This window comes from Neoarius graeffei, chromosome 2 (genome assembly GCF_027579695.1).
Source record: "Neoarius graeffei isolate fNeoGra1 chromosome 2, fNeoGra1.pri, whole genome shotgun sequence".
Classification (NCBI taxonomy): Eukaryota; Metazoa; Chordata; class Actinopteri; order Siluriformes; family Ariidae; genus Neoarius; species Neoarius graeffei.
The window spans coordinates 4,900,127-4,927,065 of NC_083570.1; the positions used below are offsets into that span (position 1 = coordinate 4,900,127).

At 41.9% G+C, this 26,939-nt stretch overlaps 1 protein-coding gene across 1 annotated transcript in view; it reads right to left on the reverse strand.

Annotated features, from left to right (window-relative positions):
* The window catches only part of LOC132879260 (E3 ubiquitin/ISG15 ligase TRIM25-like), a 55,897-nt gene extending 31,094 nt beyond the window's left edge, over nt 1-24,803 (reverse strand). Inside the window, exons 1-6 of the mRNA XM_060913715.1 lie at nt 24,213-24,803; nt 21,281-21,875; nt 18,004-18,099; nt 17,634-17,867; nt 17,330-17,501; nt 17,074-17,133 (exon numbers count right to left, since the gene is read on the reverse strand). Of these exons, the coding sequence (XP_060769698.1) occupies nt 17,074-17,133; nt 17,330-17,501; nt 17,634-17,867; nt 18,004-18,099; nt 21,281-21,871 (1,153 nt within the window). The 5' untranslated portion in view covers nt 21,872-21,875; nt 24,213-24,803. The remainder of the gene's footprint in view (nt 1-17,073; nt 17,134-17,329; nt 17,502-17,633; nt 17,868-18,003; nt 18,100-21,280; nt 21,876-24,212) is intronic.
* Between the last annotated feature and the right edge of the window lie 2,136 nt (nt 24,804-26,939).

Here is a 26,939-nt window from a genome sequence, read left to right on the forward strand (position 1 = left end):
ATATAGAAAAACTACCAGTCAAGTTGGCGTCCTTTCACAAGCAGGTTCTGTTATGCTGTAAACTTATGTACAACCACAACTTTACACCACACCAAACACCGATTTGGAATAATAGATATGTTCTGTGTCATGGAAAATCTCTCTTTTTGCAACACTGGATGGATAAAGGTATTTGGTTAATATCTCACCTTATGGATAATCAGGGCAACTGGCTGTTATATGAAAACTTCTGCTCCATTCATAATATTACCTGCAAAAAAGCTGAATTTAATAAAATATGCAGAGCAATTCCTCAACCAGTCAAACAACTTGTACAAAACATTGATCCTGAGAGTTTGCCTCCTCCTAACCTTCCAATACTCTACATCATGGAACAAGACTTTCTTAACAAAGAGAAACCAAACAAAATCCTACATAATCATTTGAATAATAATCTGTACCCAATACGTTCAAATAGAAATTCCATCTGTCAGAAGTTCTCTGAAGTAGAGGTTAAAAAATGGAGGACCCAATATCTAAAATTTCCTGTAAGTCCTAAGGTGAAGGAAGCGCATGTTAAGATTTTGAATGAGATTTAGCCATCCAGTGGAATGCTAAGAGTGAGGTTCAATATTGACAGTATTGATAACAACTGTATTTTCTGTGAATCAGATATTGAAACTACGGACCATCTTTTCTTTCAATGTATTTACACAAAAACATTTTGGGAGGACTTTTTGGACTGGCTTTCTTCTAAAATCCAGCTACAGGACACACTTACCCTGGACAACATAACATTTGGGACGAGTCTGAAGGATTCACAAGCGGACTATGTTATGAATAATTTACTATTGCTCTTGAAATATTTCATTCACTGCTCAAAATGGAAAAAAGTAAAGCCTATTTTCACTGTGTTCAAAAAACATCTTGTAGAAAATTCTCACTGCCTTAAAGTGGATGAAATGCAAAAAAGCAACGTCACTCTTGAATGCATTTGATCATTTGAAAATATTTGAAGACTTCGAATGATGTGAGTGTACTGACTTTTAAATATAATTAATAAAGGACACGCTTTAAGGCAGATGTCCATATTTCTGAAGCTCAGTCTGCTGTTGTTCCTTTCCAAAGGCAATCCGAATATCAGCATCCTGAAGCACAGGGAGAAATATTACAGCTTCAGCTCCAAGCAGGCCGCATATCAGTTCGCCTCAAATGCAGACGAGTACATCGAACTGATCGCGGAAAGAGCGAAGAGATCCCCGGAGCTGATCCAGCTGCTCGAGCTTCATCAGCAGTTTGCCAGCGTCACTCCGTACTCTCAGGTATCATGGACGTGTGACTTACTTGCGTCTTCTCCTTCCCATCCTTGACCTACTCGCTGATCTCCACCACAAACTCCATTCCCCATGAACGCTCTTAGCCTACAAATATGGCTGATCCAGCACCAACATACTGATCCAACATACTGATCCAATCAGTTGCTGCGTAAGAAGACTCCACACACACTCTGCACATTAAAACCACTCAACTGCAATCGCATCCTTGTCCATCTCATCTGTGAGCCTGAGAGTGACAAGAAAATAATCAACAACAATGCGGTGAGCCAGTGCAAAGCAGCGTTTCTTAGAAAGTTTGTCTTCACAGATGCAGTCAGGTGAGAAATTGTTGGTGAAACCCATCAGCAAAAGTGAGAGCAGCACACAGACGGACACACACCTGCTGGAGAGCAACATCGTCAGATCTTACGAGTGGAACGAGTGGGAGCTGAGATGGAAAGCCATCAAACTGGTAAGCAGCTCCACCTGAAATACACTGGCATGATTAGATTACGCTCAAGCTGTCCGGAAAGCCCCGAAATAAGTTTAACATGATATTTTGTTGAATGCACTCCAAGGCGAACCTGCGCCATAAGGTAACCCACTCGACGCAGACTGACCTGAGCCACATGAGGAGACACAACACCACGCAGACGTTCCTTCCAAAAGAAGCCACCTGCCAGATGAAGAGAGACGGACAGAGTAACGAAACCGAGACTTCAAGTCTACCTGGCTGGGCTGAGAGGAGGACCAACCACTCCCATGACCAAACTCGATTTAACTCCAGATGTGCATGAATAGTTAATTTGTTTCTTTGTTAGTTAGACCTAGTATTGAATGTTTGTATTGAATTGTTGCATTCTGGTTTCTGATTGGCCAGAAAATACTGATTAATTTTCTCTGAAAGTTTTGCAGGCGTATATTAATGCACTCGTTCGAATTTATGGTTTTCATAGTACCAGCTTGTTCACAGGGATTTCTACGACGGACGCGAGACGGTACCGATTTTAAAAATCTTTTATACGGTGATGTTTTCGTAACTGAAGGGAGATGTTCATTTAGCATTTCTGGAAGGAGTCTCCAGTGTAACAGTCAGAGGTGAAGTTTTGTGACACCTTCAGGACAGAGGAGTTTATGCTTCGCAGTTTCTTGGTTACAACATGATTTTTTTTTGTCTTATTAACTTTAAGAGAAGGATAATAGGCAGGCTGGTGAGGGAACGACTGTTAATGTAACTATAAATGGATAAAAAACCATGATGCGAAATTTGTAATTGTTGGCAAATTGCTGTGGTAAAAGAGGAATTGTGGGAGATGATACTTTGGTACCGAATGTCAGTCAGAGCAGCGCGCACACAATTATGAAAATGATCTTATTGGCTCTAATAATATTAAATATTATTATACATACAGGAGACTTTTTCGATGGAATAAAACGTGTTCTATTCCCTTCTAGCGGGTTTCATTCATTCGGTTTGGTAGCATGCAATATTGTTAGCGTATCGCTTATCCTACGTGTATTACGTCACTCTACCAAATGGAGAATGAGCGTTGAATATGCTTTAAGATATTGCATGGTTGTCAAGGCAACATGATGTCACAAGTCGGAGACGTAAAACTTCCATGCTAGCGAGCGAGCAACTGTGACAATTTGTGAACAAACATAGCTTCGACGATTGCGTTGTTAAATACAGAAGATTTTGAGAGAATTTTGAAAAAGACGCGTTGAACACCCGGAAGGAATGTATAATAATAATAATAATAATAATAATAATAATAATAATATTGACTGGCTTTTTTGTGGTCTATCAGATATATTCCATTCTGCTACTCGTCTTTGACTCATTCATTATCATGCTAGCTGAATGGAATATATCTGATATACCACTCAACGCCAGGCAATATTATTTAATTATCCTGAGGAATAACACAGCAGACTGTGAGGTTACACAAAAGTAATCCACGCCATCATGAATTTACCACTTTACCATCTTTGATTTATTAAAAAGTAGCAGGTGTATAAAATGAGATTGAAGCTTCTGCGCGCACACACTGTCACACAGCCACACCCCTTTGACAGTATGCACTCCTACTCTTTTTAAAGCTCCACCCACTCTGGCTCTGTGATATCGTATCTCGCAGTGCAGCAGGACGCTCATTTCAAAGCACACAATTCCGATCTCTACTGTATGTGTCACTGTCTGGAAAAATGGCCGAGGCCAGTATGTCAGTAGCTCAGGACCAGTTCATGTGTCCAGTGTGTCTGGATCTCCTGAAGGATCCGGTGGCTATCCCCTGTGGTCACAGTTTCTGTAAGGTGTGTATTAATGACTGCTGGGATCAGGAGGATCAGAAGGGCGTCTACAGCTGTCCTCAGTGCAGAGACACTTTCACTACAAGGCCTGTTCTACGCAGAAACAACATGCTGGATGAAGTGGTGGAGAAACTGAAGAAGACTGAAGTCTCATCCTGTTTTTGTGAACACAACAACGAGTCAGGTGCATCAGACAAAGAACAGGTGAGAAGGAGAAATGGTTTCAGACTGAATCCTTCGACATTTTGTTTCTAATCCTGCTTTACTCAGGTCATATGGTGTAAAAATGTCATGACTTCAATTGATTATAAATAATAAATATGTTCCATGTATCCTGTAGATGTGAGCAGCTTTACAAGCACATCCTGAGTACCTTTGACCTCACTCAGAGAGAGCATATAGATGATCATATGGATATAGCATATGGATGATCTTTAACTTGAATTGCAGTTAATAATCTGCCACCTTCGACCTGTCTTTGAATGAACACTTTACAGTTAGTAAAGTTAGTATTTAACTCAGGATGTAACATAATTTCGTTCATTCTTGTCAGAGTGAGTTAAAGTTGAAGGAGGAGCAGATGAAATCCCAGCAGAGAATCCAGGAGAAGCAGAAGAAGGTGCAGGAGCTGAAACAGGCTGTGAACACTATAAAGGTGAGCAGTGAGCAGAGACAGAGCTGCTCCTAGAAACACACACAACATGGACAACGAGTCATTTACAGTCCCAGTAAGAGAGGGAATGATAGATGAGCTTTAAATCTTGTGTGTGTGTGTGTGTGTGTGTGTGTCCTAACAGCTCAGTGCACAGACAGCAGTGGAGGACAGTGAGAGGATCTTTACTGAGCTGATCAGCTCCATGGAGAAAAAGCGCTGGGAGGTGACGGAGCTGATCAGAGATCAGGAGAAGGCTGAACTGAGTCGAGCTGAACGACTCCTGGAGCAACTGGAGCAGGAGATTGCTGATCTTCAGAGGAGAGTCACTGAGCTGGAGCAGCTTTCACACACACACGATCACATCCATTTCCTCCAGGTAACACTCACTGTCTGATATCACTTGCACTGTGGTCTGAGACTATTCGTCCATCTCGTACACCACTCCGTTTCCAGTCTCTCGGTGTCTCTTCTGGATGTGGCGACTCATCCATCATTACTGTCCATCAACATGTTTCATTTGATGGAGTGAGGAATTATCTCTCAGAGATGAAAAATCAATTCAACAAAATCCCTTCATATGGTGAGAGGAAGTAAAATGTTATAAATCCACGCATATACATAAAAGATTTATTGTACTTATCTGAACTTAACATTGTCGCAGCTACCACCTGAAAGATATTGCACTTATACAGTTCATCAGTCATATTAAGATAATTTATTTTGCCAATATTCATAAATTCAAACATCTTGTTTCCTAAAATCACACTCTGATCATTGTATATTATTCCACCTCCATTTTCTCTCCGTCACAGCAGTTTGGATGAATTTACCTTCAGAGCTGAAGACTCGAGAAGATTTTCTACAATGTATGTATGCATATTTCTCTCTCTCTCTCTCACACACACACACACACACACACACACACACACACACACACACACAGTGCTGCCAGAGCATTAAGAACATATGTTGTTTTTGGAGACGTTTCCTTCCACAATAAAGAGAAGTGAAGAATGGAGGTGTCATGTTGAGTGTCACTGACAGCACAGCGCTGGTGAAGTTCGATATGTTTGTTCCATGAATGTATATGAAGGTTAATAACATTCTAGTCATTTTCTTTCCTGAAGTTTATACAAGAATCAAGTCAAGTTTATTTGTATCGCACTTTTAATAACAGACATTGCCACAAAGCAGCTTTACAGAAAATTAAAGACTTTGACCATGAACTAATCCATCCATCCATTATCTGTAGCCGCTTATCCTGTGCAGGGTCGTGGGCAAGCTGGAGCCTATCCTAGCTGACTATGGGTGAAAGGTTGGGTACACCCTGGACAATTCACCAGATCATTGCAGGGCTGACACATAGAGACAAACAACCATTCGCACTCACACCTATGGTCAATTTAGAGCCACCAATTCGCCTAACCTGCATGGAGCACCAAGAGGACATGCAAGCTCCACACATAAAGGCCCCCGTCAGGCACTGGGCTTGAACCCAGAACCTTCTTACTGTGAGGCGACAGTGCTGTACCACCGTGCCACCACATGAGCTAATTTTATCCCTAATTTATCCCCAATGAGCAAGCCTGTGGCGATGTTTACAAGGAAAAACTCCCTCAGGCGACACGAGGAAGAAACCCTTCGAGGAACCAGACTCAAAAGGGAACCCATCCTCATTTGGCTGATAACTGATAGCATGATTATAAATAACTCTCTTCCATAACTGTGTCCTACAGAGCCAGAAATTATAACTGTGTAACCAAGAACTTCATTATAGTTTTCACACGAAGTCTGTTTTGTTGAAGTTATAAACTGTTCATTGATGGAAACTTGAGTGCAAAACTGTTCAAGACAACTGCAGTCCTAAAGTTAGCAAGTCAACTGCAGTTCTCAGACATAAATGTATTACTGTAAGTGTCCAGAGCATCTTCTAAGTATGACTTTCGACTGTCCATATGGGACCGTCCTCCACAGGAGTGATGTGATGAGACTCCAGCCAGAAGTAGGGCATCAGGATGGATCAGGCAGGTCCGAGGAGCAGAAGAGGTCAGCATCACTGGTTTCTCAGGATCGACATGTAACTCAACAGAGAGAGACAGACAGAAGAGAGAGAGAGAGAACAAAGGTTGTGAGGTATGCCCAGTGTCACCTAATGAATAAGAACAGTATACATTTTGCGCTGAGTGCAAGCAGGGACTCTGGCAACACTATGACAGCATAACTAAAAGGGAGAGCCAGAAGGTAACACAGGCATGAGGGAGCCCTGGGACATAAAGCAGCAGCCATTCCACCATCAACAAACCTGAGAGAGTGGGGGACTGACACACGGGCGCAGATAGAGGGGGGGACGGGGGGGATTCGTCCCACCCAGATTTAAATTCACCTCGTTCGGTCCCCCCACTTATAGGGAGGAAAAAACGTCTATGCTGTCTTATTTCTTTGCATAAGGCAAACCTCACGGAAAAATCAAAAGACTAATTACCATTCGGTTTATTGAGGTGCACAGCAGTACAGACATAGCTGCACCTGCGCAGATTGCACAGGTTGCGAGCTCGAGCTTGGTTGCTATGGTTACAAGTTTGACAGGCATATCGGGGACAGCGCCTCCTAGTTCAGGACCCCAACACGGCATGATGAAGGGTGCCAAAAGGCAGAAAACGATTGCATCGTTTTTTCAAAAAAAAAAACAACGACTGTAAGTAAACTGTGCCTTACTTTATCATATCACCTTGCAATTTTTTGATTGTCTGTTCAAAGTAATGTCGTAGTGAAAGTAAAATCGTACGGAGTAGAGATGCCTTTCTGGTAGCCTCCTTCTTTCGGTGGTAGCCTGTAGATACAGTGCTCAGAAGGCAGTTTTAATGTTTAATCTGGCGTTCCCTGCCATAATTTCAGCGAGCATATTGTTTCATAAGGAAACTTTGCGAAGAGTTGTTGACTGACTGCTGCTCACGCAACACACAGGCATAGTTAGAAAGTCAGGATGCACTGGTTTACACTTTACACACACACACGTAGCCCAGCCTCTCGCTATGTTTAACAGTTGGAACTTAGCGGTTTTAAAACTAGTTTTGCAATTTCTGTGCGTGATGATAATGTGTAAACTTTGGATTTCCATAGGCTATGTTAAAATGTTATCATTGTCCTGGCCTGCAGGTAGTTCCTGGTGATGGCAGTGAGGGAGGTGAAATAACATGTATACACACTACCGTTCAAAAGTTTGGGGTCACCCAGACAATTTTGTGTTTTCCATGAAAAGTCACACTTTTATTTACCACCATAAGTTGTAAAACGAATAGAAAATATAGTCAAGGCATTTTTCTGGCCATTTTGAGCATTTAATCGACCCCACAAATGTGATGCTCCAGAAACTCAATCTGCTCAAAGGAAGGTCAGTTTTATAGCTTCTCTAAAGAGCTCAACTGTTTTCAGCTGTGCTAACATGATTGTACAAGGGTTTTCTAATCATCCATTAGCCTTCTGAGGCAATGAGCAAACACATTGTACCATTAGAACACTGGAGTGATAGTTGCTGGAAATGGGCCTCTATACACCTATGGAGATATTGCACCAAAAACCAGACATTTGCAGCTAGAATAGTCATTTACCACATTAGCAATGTATAGAGTGGATTTCTGATTAGTTTAAAGTGATCTTCATTGAAAAGAACAGTGCTTTTCTTTCAAAAATAAGGACATTTCACAGTGACCCCAAACTTTTGAACAGTAGTATATATATATATATATATATATATATATATATATATATATATATACACACACACACATATATACACAAAATGGAATCATTTGCTGACAACTCAGTCCCCCCCAGTTCAAAAATCCTATCTGCGCCCCTGGACTGACAACATCCATATATCCCAGTTTACCAAAACACTCTATGCCTGAGGACTCACCAGAGTTACTCCTTTACCAAATAAAAAACTATCTTGACTGAAAAGATATATTTTCAGCCTAGACTTAAACACTGAGACTGTATCTGAGTCCTGAACACTACTTGGAAGGTTGTTCTATAACTGTGGGGCTTTGTAAGAAAAGGCCCTGCCCCCTGATGTTGCCTTCACTATATGAGGTACCAACAAATAACCTGCACCTGATCTAAGTAGGCATGGCGGGTCATAAAGGACCAGAAGTTTGTTCAGGTACTGTGGCACAAGACCATTCAGTGCTTTAAAGGTCAATAGTAGTATTGTATAATCAATACAAAATTTGATTGGGAGCCAATGCAGTGTGGATAAGACAGGGGTGATGGGGTCATATCTTCTAGTTCTAGTAAGGACCATTGTTGCTGCATTTTGAACTAACTGGAGCTTGTTTATGCACTTATTGGAACATCCAGACAGTAAGGCATTACAGTCATCCAACCTGGAGGTAACAAAAGCATGAACTAGTTTTTCTGCATCTTAGTGACATTAAATTTCTTATCTTAGTGATATTTCTGAGATGAAAGAAAGCTATCTGGCTAATGTTATCATTATGAGTTTCAAATGAAAGACTGGAGTCGATGATCACACTGAGGTCTTTTACTGCTGCACATGAAGAAACAGAAACAGAAAGGTCATCCAGAGTTACTGTGTAATCAGAAAACTTACTTCTAGCTGCATGTGTTCCTAGTACAAGTACTTGTGTCTTGTCAGAATTAAGCAGAAGGAAGTTAATAAGCATCCAGTGTCTAATGTCCTTTACACATTCCTCAATTCTATTAAGCTGATGTGTCTCAGCTGGCTTTGCAGAAACTTACAACTGTGTGTCATCAGCATAACAGTGGAAATTAATACCATGCTTACGAATAATATCACCAAGAGGTAACATATATAAAGAAAAAAGCAGTGGACCTAAGACAGAACCTTGTGGAACACCAAAGTTTACCTCAGCATGCATAGAAAAATCACCATATCTATCAAGAAACTGATAGCGATCAGTTAAATAAGAGCTGAGCCAGGAGAGGGCCGTTCCCTTAACTCCCACAACATTTTCTAGTCTATCCAGGAAAATGGAATGATCAGTAGTGTCAAAGTCTGCACTAAGGTCAAGCAACACAAGCAGCGAGACACAGTCCAGACCAGATGCCAACAACAGGTCATTTACTACTTTAACCAGTGCTGTCTCTGTGCTATGATGAGGTCTAAATCCTGACTGATACATTTCATGGTTGTTATTCCTATGTAAATATGACCATAACTGCTGTGCCACAGCTTTGTCTAGGATCTTGGAGATAAAGGGGAGGTTTGCTAATGGCCTTTCATTGGGCTGACAGGGGTCGAGGTCAGGTTTTTAAATCAGGGGGTTGATAACTGCAAGTTTAAAGGACTTGCGTATGTAGCCAATTCTAAGGGAAGAATTGATTATTTCTAGAAGAGGTTAAATTGCTTCTGGTATTATCTGTTTGAAGAGACGTGTAGGTAAGGTATCTAGTACACAAGAAGAAGATTTTGATGTGGAAATTAATGAAATTAATTTGATTTCTTGAAGGGGAGTAAAACATTCTAATTGCTGAGCTGATACAGTTATATTGTTAATGACTGGGTTATTTAAGTTGTCTGGGCTTAAATGAGTAGTTTGAATTTTTTTGTTGGATATTTTCAATTTTGTGATTGAAAAAATTCATGAAGTTGTTGCTGCTGCATATTGCAGGTGCGTGTGTGTCTGTAGTGGTCTTTTTCTTAGTTAATTTTGCTACAGTATTAAAAAGGAATCTAAGATTATTTTTGTTATCTTCGATTAGAGTGGAGAGATACATTGATCTTGCAGCACTAAGAGCTTTTCTATACTTCAGGAAGCTCTCCTTCCATGCTAATTTGAATACAACCAATTCTACAAGGAATATCATCGAATTGTGCAATCTCTTGCTCTTTCTCTCTCTCTCTGATATAATGTGTAAGAAACTGAGGGTGTGAGAGAGTGTCAATATGAGGCACTAATGAATAACTGGTTTAATTATGACTCATTGTACCCCAGTGTTTAATACACGATAAACTTTATTGCGCAACATCTCTTTTCTTTCAGATTTCTGTTATCTGACTCTGGATCCCAACACGGCACATGGTTCCCTCCGTCTGTGTGAGAAGGACAGAGCGGTGAGATGCAGTTATAAAGAGAAGCTGTTCCCTTGTCACTCTGAGAGGTTTACCTCCATCGCTCAGGTGTTGTGTAAGGAGAGTGTGTGTGGACGCAGTTACTGGGAGGTGGAAAGGAGCAGTGAGGGATGTGTGTACATCTCAGTCTCATATAAAGGGACCAAAAAAAAAGAGCAGCCCAGACGGACCATATTTGGGTACAACGATCAGTCATGGAGTCTGGTGTGTTCTCGGACTCCTCTTCATTTCTATCACAACAACATTAAGACTGAGTTCGGAGTTCCATCACCCTCCAGAATAGGAGTGTATGTGGATCACAGTGCAGGAACTCTGTCCTTCTACAGCGTCTCTGACAGGATGAAGCTCCTCCACAGAGTCCACACCACATTCACTCAGACTCTATACGCTGGGTTTACTCTGTGGGCTCCTGAATCAGTTGTCAGGTTTTCTGATCCACAATAATGAATCATTAATGTATAGTATCCTGTACTGAGTGCTGCAGAGTTCTGGTCTGAAGGTGTTGGTTAATTCCCTATAACAGCAGCTCTGACAGTAGTGCAGCTGCAAATTATTAGTGTTTCTACAACCCCGATTCCAAAAAAGTTGGGACAAAGTACAAATTGTAAATAAAAATGGAATGCAATAATTTACAAATCTCAAAAACTGATATTGTATTCACAATAGAACATAGACAACATATCAAATGTCGAAAGTGAGACATTTTGAAATTTCATGCCAAATATTGGCTCATTTGAAATTTCATGACAGCAACACATCTCAAAAAAGTTGGGACAGGGGCAATAAGAGGCTGGAAAAGTTAAAGGTACAAAAAAGGAACAGCTGGAGGACCAAATTGCAACTCATTAGGTCAATTGGCAATAGGTCATTAACATGACTGGGTATAAAAAGAGCGTCTTGGAGTGGCAGCGGCTCTCAGAAGTAAAGATGGGAAGAGGATCACCAATCCCCCTAATTCTGCACCGACAAATAGTGGAGCAATATCAGAAAGGAGTTCGACAGTGTAAAATTGCAAAGGGTTTGAACATATCATCATCTACAGTGCATAATATCATCAAAAGATTCAGAGAATCTGGAAGAATCTCTGTGCGTAAGGGTCAAGGCCGGAAAACCATACTGGGTGCCCGTGATCTTTGGGCCCTTAGACGGCACTGCATCACATACAGGCATGCTTCTGTATTGGAAATCACAAAATGGGCTGAGGAATATTTCCAGAGAACATTATCTGTGAACACAATTCACCGTGCCATCCGCCGTTGCCAGCTAAAACTCTATAGTTCAAAGAAGAAGCCGTATCTAAACATGATCCAGAAGCGCAGACGTCTTCTCTGGGCCAAGGCTCATTTAAAATGGACTGTGGCAAAGTGGAAAACTGTTCTGTGGTCAGACGAATCAAAATTTGAAGTTCTTTATGGAAATCAGGGACGCTGTGTCATTCGGACTAAAGAGAAGAAGGACGACCCAAGTTGTTCTCAGCGCTCAGTTTAGAAGCCTGCATCTCTGATGGTATGGGGTTGCATTAGTGCATGTGGCACGGGCAGCTTACACATCTGGAAAGACACCATCAATGCTGAAAGGTAAATCCAGGTTCTAGAGCAACATACGCTCCCATCCAGACGACGTCTCTTTCAGGGAAGACCTTGCATTTTCCAACATGACAATGCCAAACCACATACTGCATCAATTACAGCATCATGGCTGCGTAGAAGAAGGGTCCGGGTACTGAACTGGCCAGCCTGCACTCCAGATCTTTCACCCATAGAAAACATTTGGCGCATCATAAAATGGAAGATACGACAAAAAAGACCAAAGACAGTTGAGCAACTAGAATCCTACATTAGACAAGAAAGGGTTAACATTCCTATCCCTTAACTTGAGCAACTTGTCTCCTCAGTCCCCAGACGTTTACAGACTGTTGTAAAGAGAAAAGGGGATGTCTCACAGTGGTAAACATGGCCTTGTCCCAACTTTTTTGAGATGTGTTGTTGTCATGAAATTTAAAATCACCTAATTTTTCTCTTTAAATGATACATTTTCTCAGTTTAAACATTTTCTCAGTTTAAACATTTGATATGTCATCTATGTTCTATTCTGAATAAAATATGGAATTTTGAAACTTCCACATCATTGCATTCTGTTTTTATTTACAATTTGTACTTTGTCCCAAGTTTTTTGGAATCGGGGTTGTATGTCATTTATGTTCTTTTCCCATTTTGTCCTTTCTTTCTGTCCATGAAGTGTATGTGGTTAAATCACATTTTAAAATCAGAACTCGAGATAGAATTCGCTCATCTCATCTCATTATCTCTAGCCACTTTATCCTGTTCTACAGGGTCGCAGGCAAGCTGGAGCCTATCCCAGCTGACTACGGGCGAAAGGCGGGGTTCACCCTGGACAAGTCGCCAGGTCATCACAGGGCTGACACATAGACACAGACAACCATTCACACTCACATTCACACCTACGGTCAATTTAGAGTCACCAGTTAACCTAACCTGCATGTCTTTGGACTGTGGGGGAAACCGGAGCACCCGGAGGAAACCCACGCGGACACGGGGAGAACATGCAAACTCCGCACAGAAAGGCCCTTGCCGGCCACGGGGCTCGAACCCGGACCTTCTTGCTGTGAGGCGACAGCGCTAACCGCTACACCACCGTGCCGCCGAGATAGAATTCTACAATATGCGAATACAATCGAGTTGTTACTTGGAGGCTCAGTTTTTCAGAGTAGCACTACATCACTGAAACACACACACAGCCTTGAAACATCAATTCTGTATCTTCACTAAAAGACACACAAGAGGATTTACAGCAGGACCGTGTCTTACTACAAGCACTAAAAACTACCACATTGTGTTCATTAAGGATGGAAATAAAGCAGAAAAATTTCACTGTCATCTGCACTTCAGTGTCATTTGTTCTGCTGAAATATTTTCCTCATTCTGTCAGTTTGGAATTTAGTGAGGAGTGAAAATGAATCAAAATAAATGACTCTTTATTACCACAAGGGGAGTCAAAACCTGATTTGATTTATTTTGCATTGTTTATGGCTAATAGAAGTCCCACTTTCTCATGAACAGAGATAAAAATTAAGTTGGTAGATGAACATGTTTGAGATCAGAGATCCTGAGTCGCCTCAATCAGTCATTAGATGTGTCTTTGAGAAGTAGGAGAACACTGGAGAACCAGGAGGAAACCCACACTGACACGGGTCATTTTACCTTTGGGTCATTTTAACATTGTTAACAGACTGAAATGAATCTCCTGAAAGGCAGAAGAAAGAAATCTGCTAGTAATGTTAATGCAAGACTTTATCTAATCACAGTCAGTGCAGGGTTCAAACCCCATCCACCAGAAATATCATTAAAATCAAAGGGAAAGGCAGAGACGAGGCGAGATCATCAACAGGAGATCTATCCAGAATAAACACGGCTCACAGCTGAGGAGATTTACTAACACACAGGAAGGGCTCAGAGTAACTGAAGGGTCCATGTGGATTTTATAAAAACAGACAGGAAATGAGTTAAGGAAGTGAAGAAGCCCTCTGGTGGTCTGGAGGAGAAATGCCCAGGTTAAATATTACAGTGTTCATCCACGTTTCTTTCATTTTTCTTTGAGAACACACAGGTCTAAAATAATTTCACTTCAATGAGCTGTTACTATAGAAACAAGAACATATTATAGAGCAAGCCCATTAATATAAACCTGCACTACTGTCAGAGCTGCTGTTATAGAAAATTAATCAACACCTTCTGACCAATCAGAATTGAGAACTGGAACAGATTTTTTTTTTGCTTTACTTGATTGAAAAAGAAAAGGATTTTTAAAAAAGAAGTTTTTCCAACAATCATGTTGAGAATCTAAATCAGGAGTCAGAGCACAGACAGATCCAGTTCACAGAGACAGATTTATCATCATTCTTCACACACACAATAAATGACAACATTAAAAGAGATGTTTTTTGGAGGAAAAAGTCAGTTGTAGGTTTACAGTGATTTTCACAAACACATATTTAAGACACTGTAGTTATTTCCCACAGATTAAATAATCTAAAAATATCCATCCAAAGTGGAGAAAAAACCCCGTTGCGTATCAATACAGCGGCTTGCTGACATCGTGACCTCAGTATTAAAAGCTTCTGTCTGAAAATGAGTTCAGCACAGAAACTCCATCACTGGGGGAAACTTTATTCTCCTGTGCTCTTATCTTTTATTCTGCAAAGCTTTGACTGTAATATTTGAATAAAAATCCCAAACTCACAGATAAACCGGGATTTATAAGGTTCTATCTGCGGGCCAATCATCATCCAGGCTGAATATGGGATGAACACGACATCGGCAGCCTGAACCGATCATGTACTGGATGTTCTAATGGAGTTTAAATATTGTTCAATGTTTTACAATCAAATCTCAGGGTTTAGAAACAACTTCAGATTTGAAAAAGTGAATGTGGATTTTACATCTTAGAACACAAGCAGAAAAATCAAATTCATCCCAAAAGTGATGTTTTATTTTTATATAGTTTGACCTGAACAGGTTTAAAATGTTGTTCTGTTCTGGCTTTATTACTGTTTATTAGTTATTTAATGAGACGCTGCTTAATATGAAACGAACACAACTTTATAATGCGAAGGTCATGAGATCATTTTCTTTTCAAATTTGACGAGTTTCTTGTCTGACAGTTAATTTTTAACATTTCCTTTTAATTATTTAAAATTATTCATCTGTTTTAATCTAAATATTAAAATGAGTGTTTTTGTGCAGCTGGATTGTGTTCTAGTGAAACAGACGACTGAGCAACAACGTGGCAACGTGCAGGAATTTTACAGAAAACACTACAAACTTTTATACTGGATCACACAATCTCACAGAACCAGGAGACCAGAACCCAGCGTATAGAGTCTGAGTGAATGTGGTGTGGACTCTGTGGAGGAGCTTCATCGTGTCAGAGACGCTGTAGAAGGACAGAGTTCCTGCACTGTGATCCACACACACTCCTATTCTGGAGGGTGATGGAACTCTGAGATCAGTCTTAATGTTGTTGTGCCAGAAAGAGAGAGAAGAAGAAGAACAACAGTACAGTCTCCAGGACTGATTGTTGAGTCCAAATCCACACTCATTACCCAGTCCTTTCCTGCTGATGTCTTTATATGAGACTGATATGTCCACAGCAGCACCGCTCCACTCCACCTCCCAGTAACAGCGTCCACACACACTCTCCTTACACAACACCTGAAGCCAGGAATCAAATCTCTCTGGATGATCAGAGTAACGCTGCTTTCTCTCACTGCATCTCACCGCTCTGTTCTTCTCAGACAGAATGAGGAAACGATGTGCCGTGTTGGGATCCAGATTCAGATAACAGAAATCTAAAATTAAAAGAGAAAAACAAACTGAACAATGTGAACATGAATATCCGCGCTGGGGGCGTGGTCACGAAAAGAGCAGTTCGGTTGCAGTGAAAACTTTTCTCTGTAGAACCCTGTCACTCCCCCCTCCCCCCACTCTGGGCTCAAGAACACAACAAAAGGGCAGTAATATAACAACAACCAATCAGAATTCAGATACAACAACCAATCAGAATTCAGATACATTCTGTTGCCAAGTAAAATTGTAACCTGTCAAAGTTCTCGAGCCCTCGTGCTGTTTTACCGTTAGATCAATCACATATCAGCTTAAACTAGCATTCTAAAACTAGTTAAAGATCCCACAGAAGAGAGCCGACTCCCCCTGCCAGCCTCATGGAATTGAATAAGTTGACTTCAAGGAACAGTCCACCGTACTTCCATAATGAAATATGCTCTTATCTGAATTGAGATGAGCTGCTCCGTACCTCTCCGAGCTTTGCGCGACCTCCCAGTCAGTCAGACGCAGTCAGACGCGCTGTCACTCCTGTTAGCAATGTAGCTAGGCTCAGCATGGCCAATGGTATTTTTTGGGGCTGTAGTTAGATGCGACCAAACTCTTCCGCGTTTCTCCTGTTTACATAGGTTTATATGACCAGTGATATGAAACAAGTTCAGTTACACAAATTGAAACGTAGCGATTTTCTACGCTATGGAAAGTCCGCACTATAATGACAGGCGTACTAACACCTTCTGCGCGCTTCGGCAGTGCATTGATATCTGAGCTCCGTATCAATGCGCTGCCGAAGCGCGCAGAAGGTGTTAGTACGCCTGTCATTATAGTGCGGACTTTCCATAGCGTAGAAAATCGCTACGTTTCAATTTGTGTAACTGAACTTGTTTCATATCACTGGTCATATAAACCTATGTAAACAGGAAAAACGCGGAAGAGTTTGGTCGCATCTAACTACAGCCCCAAAAAATACCATTGGCCATGCTGAGCCTAGCTACATTGCTAACAGGAGTGACAGCGCGTCTGACTGACTGGGAGGTCGCGCAAAGCTCGGAGAGGTACGGAGCAGCTCGTCTCAATTCAGATAAGAGAATATTTCATTATGGAAGTACGGTGGACTGTTCCTTTAATTAAAAGTTTACTGTTCTATGAAAGGGTGTATTTGCATGATCATTATTATTTTACTAGTGGCATAAAATTGTCTTGAAAAGACATCAACAATAATATCGTTTATCGCAATAATTTCTGAGACAATATATCATCCAACAAAATTTGTTATCGTGACAGGACTAGAAGTGTGTGTGTGTGTGTGTGTGTGTGTGTGTGTGTTAGATGTACATTTCAGAAAGTCTTCTCTGCTCTGTGGTTCTGGTCCTGAAATGATCTGAACTGCTGCAGCTGTGGAGAGAAAAATAGAAACATGAGTTTGTGTAAAAGATGGAAAGAGTTTAAAGTGATACAGTCAGTTTATTCATTTTAAATCAGTGTTTTAGTTCAAAGTGTCAGGTGAATAAAGTGTCTGCAGAAAAGAAAGCAGGAGCATCGCTAAGAAATAACACATCACTGTTTCTCCAGCAGGAACAGCTCCTCTTACCATGTGGAGGGATTTTGTTGAATTCCTCCTCACAGAATTCCTCGAGTCTCTTTTTCAGATCTGAGAGATAATTCCTCACTCCATCAAATGAGAGATGTTGATGGACAGTGACGCTGGATGTGTGAAATGATGGTCTGTCCCGTGGAGGAGAGCGACGTCCAGAAGCTAAAACCTACAGAAAGCAAATGAAATGTAAAACCCACTTGTGATGTCAGACAGGGACATTTATTGTTCCCTTACTGAGAGGTGTTTTAGAGAGTGTGTGAGGAACAGCTGGCTCTGTAGATCAGACAGTGAGTGTTACCTGGAGGAAATGGATGTGATCGTGTGTGTGTGAAAGCTGCTCCAGCTCAGTGACTCTCCTCTGAAGATCAGCAGTCTCCTGCTCCAGTTGCTCCAGGAGTCGTTCAGCTCGACTCAGTTCAGCCTTCTCCTGATCTCTGATCAGCTCCGTCACCTCCCAGCGCTTTTTCTCCATGGAGCTGATCAGCTCAGTAAAGATCCTCTCACTGTCCTCCACTGCTGTCTGTGCACTGAGCTGTACGGACACGGACACACACACACACAAGATGTAAAGCTCATCTATCATTCCCTCTCTTACTGGGACTGTAAATGACTCGTTGTCCATGTTGTGTGTGTTTCTAGGAGCAGCTCTGTCTCTGCTCACTGCTCACCTTTATAGTGTTCACAGCCTGTTTCAGCTCCTGCAACTTCTTCTGCTTCTCCTGGATTCTCTGCTGGGATTTCATCTGTTCCTCCTTTAACTCACTCTGAGGACAAATAAAATACATTCAGCTTTTTATACAGTACGAGCGAACTGGTTCCATATTAATGTCAGTTCAAAGTACATTCATGTTTCGCTCTGAAGGTTATGTACTCGTGTGTGTGTGTGTGTGTGTGTGTGTGTGTGTGTGTGTGTGTGTGTGTGTGAGAGAGAGAAAAAAAATGTTCACTAACTGATCTGGGCTGGGTTTCCCGAAAGCCTCTTAAGGCCAAGAGAGTTTTAAATGACCTCTTAAGATCCATCATCAAGCTAACGTGGTTTTCCCGAACAACATCGTAGCACAAGTCGTCCTTTAGTTTGCTCGGAATTTACGAGAGACCCGGAGCACTCGTTCAAAACAAAGAGCGACTCGCTCGCTGCCGAATCCACAGAATGCGCATGCGGCTCTGAGGGACTCTCACAGTCAGCGGGGGAAACTGGGGTTGAATCTGCTGGTGGTGTTCAATTAGTTTTATTGTACATTGGGCCAAAAAAAAAGGGTGTGTTTCCGGTTACGTAGATTTCAAAACTAGGGTCGGTAGGCAGGCATTTTTTTTTCAAGATGGCTGCCATAACCTATATTTAGACAGGAATAATTTCACAAAATATAATGAATTTCTTTGCAGGTCACCTGAGTTACCACCTTCTGATGAATCTGATGCAGCATGAGACACCTTTTAACATGAATTTTTCTGTAAATATAACAGCTCAATACACCATGAGAGAGAGAGCAGCCCCGCCCCTCTCTGCTCCGAGTGGCGCTCGTCACCTTGGTAACGGTGCAGGGAAAAGACACAATATAACAAGCAAAGAGCGCTTTTTCTCAGAGTTCCCTCTCCTCGAACAACGCTGATTTACACGGAAACAAAAGGAGCTATTCACAAAATTCTTGCACATTGAGTGCTACAAGGCTCCCATGAACACATTAATGTAATTTTTTTTGTCCCTAGTGTGAAAAATGTGGACACTAGAGCGAGTTAAAAACAAGTGACGTTTCTGATTTTGCAGTAAAAGCGCTGCCACGTTTATAATGTGAGTCTATGGGAGAGCACGGCTGTCCTCTCCTTACTTTCAGGCTTCTCATTCAAAAACTAAATCCTATCGCTCAGGGAGACACTTGTCTTGATTCACACAATGTGTGACTACAACTTTTGAGAAAATTGTGTGTGTAGAGTGAAAATTGTGGCTGAGAAAACAGTTTAAATGAGAAAGTTAGAGCTTTTTTTTTCAAGCTGCCTACACTCTAAACTCCTGAGCGCCACTGGTGTGTAACGCAATAGACACCCATTATAAAGCCTGAATTTCTCCAGATTTGCTCATGGTGTTTGATCTGTGACTGATCAAAAAGTATAGAGCCTAGCAAAAAAGTTGAATGCCAGATCCACACAGGAGAATTTTGTCTCTGTTTTAAAGTTTGAATCATGTCTCTAGGTGAAAGACAAAATAAGCGTTATCTCTGCTTCTGTTCCCTCCGACGGCCCCGACACACTACTGCCTCCGCCGAGTGCGCGCGCACACACCGCATGTCGGGGCCGCGGATGAGCTCCTCTCCCTTGATCAACGAAGTCGGCGGGGAATTTGTGGTTATTATCGGTACAAACAGCGCGAACCACAACTTAAATGAGTGCGGTTCAGTTTGACATTATTGTCAGTCCATTAGATAAAAATTTAATTTTATTAAAATCGAAAATTAATATTTAGAGCCTGTGGGCTACAAAAATAAGTCATTAAAGTAGCCGGCTGGACTTAATTGTGTAGTCGGCTGTATGGCCGGCAGCCGGCGCTTGTGGAAAGCCCTGATTTTCCCAGTGAGTGACAAAAACTTACGGTTCACGCGGTTGGGTTATATGTAAAAGTCGCGACTGGGAAAAAAACGAAAAAAAAAGTTTAGGGTCGGGCGGTACGGATTAGGGTCGGTCGGGTAACCGGAAACACACTTTTTTTGGCCTTGCAAGTACATCGAGTTAATTATCAGAGGTGGACAGTAACGAAGTACATTTACTTGAGCTCTGTACTTAAGTACACTTTGAGTATCTGTACTTTACTTCAGTATTTTTTTTGTGGAAACTTATGACTTTAACTTCACTACATTTGAAAGACAAATATTGTACTTTTTACTCCACTACATTTCTATCAAGGTCCTCGTTACTCGTTACTATGAAGCAGTTTTGAAAGTGGATGTTTTTTTCTTTTCTTTTCTAAAACGTGATTGGTTTTTCCGCAGGTGACACTGAGACAGTCTATCAGTAATCACTAGGGTCACGTCACGTCCATAGACTGGATAAAATCAAGATCAATGATTTCTCCGCAGCATTATTTAACACGATCAGTTGATGGCAGAATGGAAGGAGGCGGTTCTTCTGGGGAATGCACACACCCACGGTTCTATAGCTAGAACCCATGGTTCAGTTTTCTGAAAGGAATAAAGAGTCGTTTCATTTTAAATGTTTGCTTTTTTTGCCTAAAACGGAGCACATCACAGCCTACAAAAACTCCCCATCCGACCTGCGGAAGCATATTGTGGAATATAAATGTTTTATTCTATGCAGTCTGATTAGTCAAGTGACTTTCTGTGGATTTGCCCGCCAAGTTGCTATAGTCTTATCCACGTCTAATGTTTACACATAGTTAGTTAACTTGGACACTGTTAGTTATGTCTAATATGATTGCCTTTAGCAGCTACTAATGCCTATATCGGGGACGCGAACTGCAAAGACGCTCTTCGTCCTGTTGCTCTTTAGACTCCTTCTTACGAGTCAGTTCGGGAAAACCACGTACAGAGACAACGTTCATTCCTTAAGATGGCAGTAGGTACCATTTTTATGATGGTCTTTGGTATGACCCGACCGTGAATAGAACTCCCGATCTCCCGATTGAGAGGCGGACACACTACCACTAGGCCACTAGTCGGTTCATTCCTTAAGAGAGTCTCTCAACTCTCTCTTTAGGTCTAAAGGGCAACGTTATCAGGAAACCCACCCTGAACCAGATTACGACCATCACTGAAGATAAATTTAACACTCTGTTCACCAGAACACAGACAATTTTAATCAGCTTTTACAGAATCCTTCTGATTGAGACACACATTGAAATTAAAGTTCAAATCATATCACTGACTAAAGCACCTGTTTCTAGATGGGAAACTATAATTAAGATGATTTAATTCTGGAAAGATTTCTAGTTCTCACCTGTTTCTCAGCTCTTTCTGCTGCGGCTGTGACGGTGTCGTGACCGTTGTGATGATCCATCATACACAAATAACAGATGCAGGTTTGATCAGTACGACAGTAGATCTCAATCAGCTTGTTATGTTCAGAGCAGATCTTCTCTTGGAGTTTTGCTGAGGCTTCAATTAATGTGTGTTTTTTCAAAGCAGGAACTTCAAGATGAGGTTTCAGATGAGTTTCACAATAAGAAGCCAAACAAATCAGACAGGACCTGACGGCTTTGTGTTTTCTCCCGGTGCAGAAATCACACTCCACATCTCCAGGTCCAGCGTAACAGTGAGCAGGAGAAGCAGCTTGGACTTCAGTCTTCTTCAGTTTCTCCACCACTTCAGCCAGCATGTTGTTTCTGCGTAGAACAGGCCTTGTAGTGAAAGTGTCTCTGCACTGAGGACAGCTGTAGACGCCCTTCTGATCCTCCTGATCCCAGCAGCCATTAAGACACACCTTACAGAAACTGTGACCACAGGAGATAGTCACCGGATCCTTCAGGAGATCCAGACACACTGGACACATGAACTGGTCCTGAGCTACTGAAATACTGGCCTCAGCCATTTTCCTGAAATCGCAACGAGAGAGATCAGTTTTGTTTTCTCTGAAATGACAAGTTACTTCCTGGTTCTGTGTGTTAAAGAGAGAGAGTGATAGAGAGAGGAGGAGCACAAACACAGAGAGATCATGAACACTCCGCTATTACCAATTTCCTCTCCCTTCAGTGCAGAAATATAACCCCGATTCCAAAAAAGTTGGGACAAAGTACAAATTGTAAATAAAAACGGAATGCAATGATGTGGAAGTTTCAAAATTCCATATTTTATTCAGAATAGAACATAGATGACATATCAAATGTTTAAACTGAGAAAATGTATCATTTAAAGAGAAAAATTAGGTGATTTTAAATTTCATGACAACAACACATCTCAAAAAAGTTGGGACAAGGTCATGTTTCCCACTGTGAGACATCCCCTTTTCTCTTTACAACAGTCTGTAAACGTCTGGGGACTGAGGAGACAAGTTGCTCAAGTTTAGGGATAGGAATGTTAACCCATTCTTGTCTAATGTAGGATTCTAGTTGCTCAACTGTCTTAGGTCTTTTTTGTCGTATCTTCCGTTTTATGATGCACCAAATGTTTTCTATGGGTGAAAGATCTGGACTGCAGGCTGGCCAGTTCAGTACCCGGACCCTTCTTCTACGCAGCCATGATGCTGTAATTGATGCAGTATGTGGTTTGGCATTGTCACGTTGGAAAATGCAAGGTCTTCCCTGAAAGAGACGTCGTCTGGATGGGAGCATATGTTGCTCTAGAACCTGGATATACCTTTCAGCATTGATGGTGTCTTTCCAGATGTGTAAGCTGCCCATGCCACACGCACTAATGCAACCCCATACCATCAGAGATGCAGGCTTCTGAACTGAGCGCTGATAACAACTTGGGTCGTCCTTCTCCTCTTTAGTCCGAATGACACGGCGTCCCTGATTTCCATAAAGAACTTCAAATTTTGATTCGTCTGACCACAGAACACTTTTCCACTTTGCCACAGTCCATTTTAAATGAGCCTTGGCCCAGAGAAGACGTCTGCGCTTCTGGATCATGTTTAGATACGGCTTCTTCTTTGAACTATAGAGTTTTAGCTGGCGACAGCGGATGGCACGGTGAATTGTGTTCACAGATAATGTTCTCTGGAAATATTCCTGAGCCCATTTTGTGATTTCCAATACAGAAGCATGCCTGTATGTGATGCAGTGCCGTCTAAGGGCCCGAAGATCACGGGCACCCAGTATGGTTTTCCAGCCTTGACCCTTACGCACAGAGATTCTTCCAGATTCTCTGAATCTTTTGATGATATTATGCACTGTAGATGATGATATGTTCAAACCCTTTGCAATTTTACACTGTCGAACTCCTTTCTGATATTGCTCCACTATTTGTCGGCGCAGAATTAGGGGGATTGGGTGATCCTCTTCCCATCTTTACTTCTGAGAGCCGCTGCCACTCCAAGATGCTCTTTTTATACCCAGTCATGTTAATGACCTATTGCCAATTGACCTAACGAGTTGCAATTTGGTCCTCCAGCTATTCCTTTAACTTTTCCAGCCTCTTATTGCCCCTGTCCCAACTTTGAGACGTGTTGCTGTCATGAAATTTCAAAATGTCTCACTTTCGACATTTGATATGTTGTCTATGTTCTATTGTGAATACAATATCAGTTTTTGAGATTTGTAAATTATTGCATTCCGGTTTTATTTACAATTTGTCCCAACTTTTTTGGAATCGGGGTTGTATAACCCATGTACTGTAGCTGCACTGATTAGGATTAATTTCATGAAATACTCACAGAATGGATCTTAATTTTCTGGACTTTTCCACCTACTGACACCTCAAGCACAACTTTCAGCCTTGTTGATAAATTAGTTTGTAGCCCACTTCTCACCATTACCGCAGAGAGGGGCCCTGGGTTCGTAAAGCAGCTAGTTTAACTTAAAATAAAGCCCCTTGTAATCATAGTTTTACAACAACTGAATGATGGGCAGCTACATTACTCACCTTTACCCTTAGGGTGTCTAAGAAATATACAAACTTTAAGGAAATAACCAGTCAGTTATTTATTTAGCTTTTAATATGAGTTCACAACATAACAACCCTATCTGACAAAAAATAAAATTAAATAAAAACTTATATCTTTCTTCGTCTATTTGAATCACAAAAATCAAATCACAAAGATCTGCTTTCAGTCAACAAAATTATACTCCTTTAAGTTTCAATGAAAATGATCAAATACCCTTTAAGTTGGACAATACCTTTAAGTACCACGAATAATATGTTTAATGTATCACTAGTGCCTTTAAAAGTTAGAGAAAACCCTTTAAAGTAGAACAAATAACTGAAACCCTCGCCTGCAGTGCAGCTGAGAGCAGCAGTTTCCCCGGTCCCGGTCCCGAGGACAGGCGATGATGCAGCACAGGCAGCCAGAATGGAGGGGAGCAGGTGAGAAGGCGGTGGAGTCTCTTCCAGGCAGCCCGCGAACACGTCCGGGCGAGAGGAGTCCCACGCAGATCAGCAGCGGTCAGGATGGATCCCCGGGTCCCGCGCTGAGACCGCGAGGCAGTCCATAGGAGCCGGTTAGCTGCTCTCGGCTAAGTGTATTCACTGTGCTAGCGGATGCTAATAACCCGCTCTGGATTAGCTTAGCGGCTATGCTAAACTAGAACTGCAGCTCCAAACAGAAAGCTCCGAGCAGAAAGTCTCTGGCTGCACCCAGCAGGCGCAGCTCCGATATCCAGGTCAAGAATGGCGAGCAGACAGACAGTCTCTGAGAACCGAAACTACACACTCTGCCTCTGAAACAAAAAGCTCACACTCGCCATCAGGCATCTCCGCCCTCTCTCTCTCTCTCTCCCCTCGTGGTCAGTGTTGCCAGATTTGGTTGAGCGATTTCCGGCCAATCACGTTCTAAAACCCGCCCACTTAAAGGTGGGGTATGAGATTTTGGAATAACGGTTCCCGCAAGCCATAGTTTGAAAAGAAACCCGCCCGCCCTCGCCATGCTCCACCCCCCGCGTCTCCACCCCTCCTCCCCCTTATAAAGCCTGAGAAAATCAGCCTGATGCCATGTACACACGTAGCCGGGTATTTTTAAAACTGAACATTCCCCCCCCCCTCCGTTTATAAAAATGTTTTATCCACACCACCTCGTCTTCGAAAAAAATCCCTTCCACACATAACCGAACATCTGCGTTTTCAATCACATTCATAAGCATTCCAAACCTGTAGATGGCTATTTCCCCAAATCCTCCCCCCTAATCACATCGCCTGTGCTCTTGGAGCAGTAGTTGGGCTTCTAAAATTAAACATGTAAATAGCACCTGCACAATAATTAACGCTTTAAAGGCACTACTCCGATCCATTACTCTTTAGCTAGCCGCACACTACGCCGATTTTCAGCGTACCGAGCCAACTGAAGTCGCGAGTCAGGCGTAAAGACTAGTTTCCGATGGTACCGACTCATCTCACAGCAGATTCGAAAAACTAATCGGGAGCCAGACTGATCGGCGAGAGTCGCTAGCAATAGCCAATCATATCTTTCGCATATAACACGTGACATCATTAAACACAATTTCTAGCGCGAGAAATACGTGTTGGTAGCACCTAATGCAGGTATATACTGTAATTCCATAGACTGAAGCTTTATCCATAGACACAGTGGGCTGGAAAGCCACTCTGCTCAAGTTGTGTGGCTGAATTCCAAATCTCTTTAACTCCCCTATATAAGTGCACTATTTAAGGTTGGAAATAATAGCTCATGCAGCCTAGATAGTGCGCTACATATTCCATGTTGTCATTTGTAATTCAGCCTGTAGCATCTTCAAGTGTTGGATTTAACAGTAACGATATCCAATAGCCAATCACAAAGCTATTAAGTTGTCACATGTCGCTTCAATCGCGACTGCACTCGTCAACAGTCGGGGGATATGTGCGTGCCCTGTCGGGAGTCGGCTCTGAAATGGGTCGGTTCGGTACCGCGTGGATCGCCGTGGTGTGCGGCTAGCTTAAGTCCATGCTTAATCTGGCTTCTGCAGTAAACAAAGGTCGCACGTTTGACGTCAGGGCAGATTTGTTGTCATTTTTTTGGCGCAGACTGTGACGTTCTAAAACGCAAACCTCCGGTTATCTCTGTCTACACGAAAAGGCATACACGGAGTTTTCAAAAATCTTCACTTTGCCCGGAGTTTTTTTAAATATTCGTTTTTGATGTGTTTTCATGTGGATGACAGGCCAAAACGTAGAAAAATATCTTCGATTTAGCAGATACCTGGCTACGTGTGGACGGGGTCTTAATAACAGGTGTATTGGTGGGACATGGCGATTCATTTCCCCCAGTTCGTTCATGTCGGTCAGTTCAGCAAAGAAATTCATTCGTTCACTCGTTCATTTTGATGACGTCACACCAAAGCGGCACAACAATGGCTATCGTCCGAAGTTTAGTTCATCTTGAGTGAACGAGAGGCGGCAGAGGTGCCATCCACAATAGATTTTCATACATTACAATGTGCTTGAGAAAAAGATGGAAGAAAAACATTATCTTAGCATTATCTGAAAAAGACTACATAAATAAAGCTCTGAAAGTTAATTAAATGTAGATGAGAATAAAGCTGTTTTTATATTTATTACATTTATTTTAGTAGAGCCATGGTCTGCCGGCTATGCAGTTGTTCTCTCAAACCCATTAAGCAAAAAAAAAAAAATTTGCTTATTTAACAGTCTGCACAGATCAAAATGCAAGTTGGACGCCCTTCTGCTACTGAACAGATCCTGCTGATTCGCCAACGACCGAGATTCAGCGACCGCCCTGCTGCCAGCGAGCAGAGACTGCTGATTCGCGAACGACCGAGAACGAGAGGCAGCGCGAACTAGTTCTAGTCGTTCACTTCGAAGACTCGTTCAAAAAGAACGGTTCGTTCGTGAACGACACACCACTAAACGGGTGTCTATTGCGTTACACACCAGTGGAGCAGAGTGTAGAGAGCTTGGAAAAATAGCTCAAACTTTCTCATTTAAACTGTGTTTTCAGCAGTGATGTGCGTGAACGAGTTCAAAAGAACGCATTCACTGAACACGCTCAT